This window comes from Anomaloglossus baeobatrachus, chromosome 2 (assembly GCF_048569485.1).
Source record: "Anomaloglossus baeobatrachus isolate aAnoBae1 chromosome 2, aAnoBae1.hap1, whole genome shotgun sequence".
Lineage (NCBI taxonomy): Eukaryota > Metazoa > Chordata > Amphibia > Anura > Aromobatidae > Anomaloglossus > Anomaloglossus baeobatrachus.
In genome coordinates, this window is record NC_134354.1 from 248375805 (window position 1) to 248379912 (window position 4108).

General features: G+C 36.9%; 1 protein-coding gene across 1 annotated transcript; it reads left to right on the forward strand.

The window, feature by feature from the left end:
* The first annotated feature begins 2693 nt into the window (after positions 1 to 2693).
* Positions 2694 to 3650, forward strand: LOC142289776 (olfactory receptor class A-like protein 1). The gene has a single exon (XM_075333706.1). The coding sequence runs from the start codon at positions 2694 to 2696 to the stop codon at positions 3648 to 3650; it is 957 nt and encodes a 318-aa protein (XP_075189821.1).
* Positions 3651 to 4108: the final 458 nt, after the last annotated feature.

The following is a 4108-nucleotide window of genomic DNA, read 5'->3' on the forward strand; positions in this document are numbered from 1 at the left end:
TAGGCTACTGTTGCACATCCTTATTCTTGACACTGTTTTGATCCCCTACGTCATATCCCAAGTGGATGAAGCCAATACTTTATAAACCAGTGAGTTTGGTATTCAGTCCACAGGCAGCAATCACAACTATAGAGGTAAGTGCCTTCAGTGATAGATACTACTGAGTATAGCAACAATTTTAAAAATATTCCTACTTAGTATGCTTCGTAAATAATTCATATTATTGTATTCTATCCTATTTTAGTTGCATTTTATGTCCACTTACTTAAAGATGTAAGAAGTGGTTAAAATCTTGTATTATTCTAAGTCACAGATATAGTTGTATGACAGTAGCCTAGAGATGCAACACTCTTTATTGTGTGTGTTATAAATTAATTTACAATTTGCCTACCATTGCTATATACAGGACAGATTGGCTTTATATATGCATATGCTATATTATAGGTTAATAAATTGATCTACTGAGCACTATAGGACTTCATATTAGGCATACCAGTTTTCAGCTCATCCTTCTCTCTATTTGCATTTATGTTGTTCCTTATATTATTCCCACTATGAGTTGAGCTCATAGCTTTCATATAACAACAGTAAAAATTTGGTGTGCTCGCTAAATAACTCAACACATAGCCATTCATTTATAAATTGCTGGAAACAAAAGTGAGTGAACCCCTAAGTGAAAATGACCAAATTGTGCCCAAAGTGTCAATATTTTGTGTGGCCACCATTATTTTCAAGTACTACCATTACACTCTTGGGCATGTAGTTCACTAGCAATTCACAGATTGCCACTGGAATCCCCTTTCACTCCTCCACGACATCATTAAGTTGGTGGATGTTAGAGACCTGCGCTCCTCCACCTTCCATTTGATGATACCCCACAGATGTTCAATAGGATTTAGGTCTGGAAACATGCTTGGCCAGGCCAGCACCATTACCTCAGTTTCTTTAACCAATGAGTGGTCATCTTGGAGGTTGTTTGGGGTCATTATCATGTTGAAATACTGTCCTGTGACCACATTTCCAAAGGGAGAGGATCATGCTCTGCTTCAATATATCCCAGAACATGTTGATATTCATGCTTGCCTCAATGAACTGTAGCTCCCTACAGCTGGCAGCACTCATTTAGTCCCAAACCATGACACTTCCACCACAATGCTTGACTGTAGGCAAGACACACTTAGCTTTGTACTCCTCCCTTGTTTGCTGCCACACGCTTGACACCATCTGAACCAAAAAAGTTTTTTTTGGCAACAAAACATGGTTCTATTAATCTATGTCCCTTTGTGAGGAAGTCCTTGCAGACCAATTTGATGCAGTGTGCTGCATATAGTCTGAGCACTGACAGATTGACCCCCCCCTCCACCTCTTGAACCTCAGCACTCATAAGTCTATTTTGAACCGACAACCTCTGGGTATGACATTGATAACGTGCACTCAACTTCTTTGGTCAACCATAGTGAGGCATGTTCTGAGTGGAACCTGTTCTTTTAATTCACTGTATGTTTTTTGCCACCGTGCTGCAGCTCAGTCACAGTGTCTTAGCAATCTTCTTATAGCCTGGACATTTCTATGTAGAGCAACAATTCTTTACTTCAGATCCTTAGAGAAATCTTTCCCATGAGGTCACATATTGAACTTGTCCAGTATGACAGTGCGTGAGCAATAACACCAAATTTAACACACCTGCTCCCCATTCGCACTGTAGACCTTGAATCAGTAATGAGTGACATCCCACCGGGAGGGAAAATGTCTAATTGGACACAGTTTGGACATTTTCACTTAGGGGCATACACACTTTTGTTGCCAGCATTTTAGACATGAATCGCTGTGTGTAGAGTTCTTTAGAGGGCACACCAAACTTACCCTGTTATACAAGTGGGACACTGACTACTTTACATTGTATCCAAGTGTCATATCTTCAGTGTTGTCCTAAGTATAAATATTTATAATAATGTGAAAGGTATTGTCACTTTTGTGAGATGCTGTATATAAATATATATATAAATATATTTATATATATATATATATATATATATATATATATATATATATATATATATATATATATATACATATACTGCTCAAAAAAATAAAATAAAAGGAATACTAAAATACCATTTTGTTGTTTAAGTATATATGTATATATATATATACATATATTTTTTATATATATATATATATATATATATATATTTTGTCATAGCTAAACGTGCTGCTGCCACCTTTGAAAATGTTCCTGAAAATGAAATATTTCTCCCAGAAAATTGTTGCATTTACACACGTTTATTCCCTTGTGTGTGTCGCAACAACCAAAAAATAACTAAAAAAAAGGCAATTTGGATATAATTTCACACAAAACCCCAAAAATGGGCCAGACAAAATTGTTGGCACCTTTTTCAAAGTTGTGGATAAACAGCTTTGTTTCAAGCTTGTCATACTCATCCAAATTTAACTATGGCAAGAAACAGGTGTGGGCAATATGAAAATCACACCTTAAACCAGATAAAAAGGGGATAAGTTGACTCAATCTTTGCATTGTGTGTCTGTGTGTGCCACACTGAGCTCTTTTGCTCTTAGATAGATGCTGAGCATTCACTTGTGATGTATTAAGTAAACAATGCTATATTGCATAATCTTCTATTTGTGTTACAGACCTCCCCTCTAAATATAGACGTCTATCTCCAAATATTGCAATGGGAACTTGGCTCATCCTTGATATCATTAGTTATTTTTCACTGGACTTGATAGGAATTCCTGGTAATCTCATTATTTTATATGCTTTTCTTCACACTTTCCATAGTCAAGGTAAAGTAACCACTGGTGAAATTATCCTCAGCAAACTGGCATTGTCCAATCTGCTGGTCATTCTGACATGGGGCCTTCCAATTACACTGCAAGCTACTGGAACGTTTATAGCTTTTGGTGACTTATCTTGTCAAATTAGCCTTTACTTTTACTGTGTGGGAAGAGCCATGTCTGTCAGTATTACTTCTTTACTTGGTTGTTTTCAGTGTATATCCATTGCTCCCTCTCACCGACGATGGTTGGGAGTAAAGAGGAAGCTGCCAAATCACCTTTTTACAATAATGCTGTTTCTCTGGACTTTCAATCTAATCATAAGTAGTACCCGGTTGGCATACTCCACAGCTTCTATCAAGAACAGTACCTCCAGGTATATTATGAGTTACAACTTCTGCTTTGTAATGTTCCCAAATTATCTGCTTTACATAGGAAATGGGATCATCTACGTAGTCCGAGACTTGTTCTTCTTGATTCTAATGATGTTCTCCAGTGGTTATCTTCTCTACGTCTTCTACCAGCACGGAAAAAAAGTGAAATATATTCCAACTCTGAACACTAAGCATGCAGAGATCCGAGCTGCCAAAGCCGTCTTTACTTTAGTCATGATGTATATTGTTAGTTTTGGATTAGACAACCTGTTTTGGATTCTGACTCTCTGCACTGTTACTCTTTCTCCCCGGTTTACCGATGCACGAATATTTTTTGATTCCTGTTACTCTGCTATAAGTCCCATTGTAATCATTTCAACCAACAAGAAAATCCAAATGGGTCTCCAATGCTCGAGGAAGAGAAGAGAAATTCATGCTGTGAAAACGATATCTAACTGTGTAGCTAAGAAGAGATTCTAGAAACCAAAGACACCTTTATTTTAAAAGATCGAATAAACCTGCATAGTATTAGTGTAAAGGATAGATCTAGTGACTATAAATGCAATCACAGCGCTCATACTTCTTTATGAATAATTCCCATAATATCCTTACAAGAGTCTTTAGATGATAAATGACTGTGTTATCACATTATATATGCATATAAAGTTACTGTATAAAGTTTATTATAATTATTCTTACAATATTCATAACTTTCAGAAACAAAATACATTTACGTGGGAACTACATCCCAACAATGAATTGCTTCTATGTCTTTTCCATTAAGGATTTAAGCATTTCTTGGTTAGCCATGATAAAAGATGCTGCATCAGAATCAGGGGTGTCCCTAGGCAGTTAGGTCAGGGGCCTGAGTCCTGGATCAAAACCATGAAACCCTGAACTTCCAGAAGACAGTCTGACACAGCAGCGCTGCCTTTTCT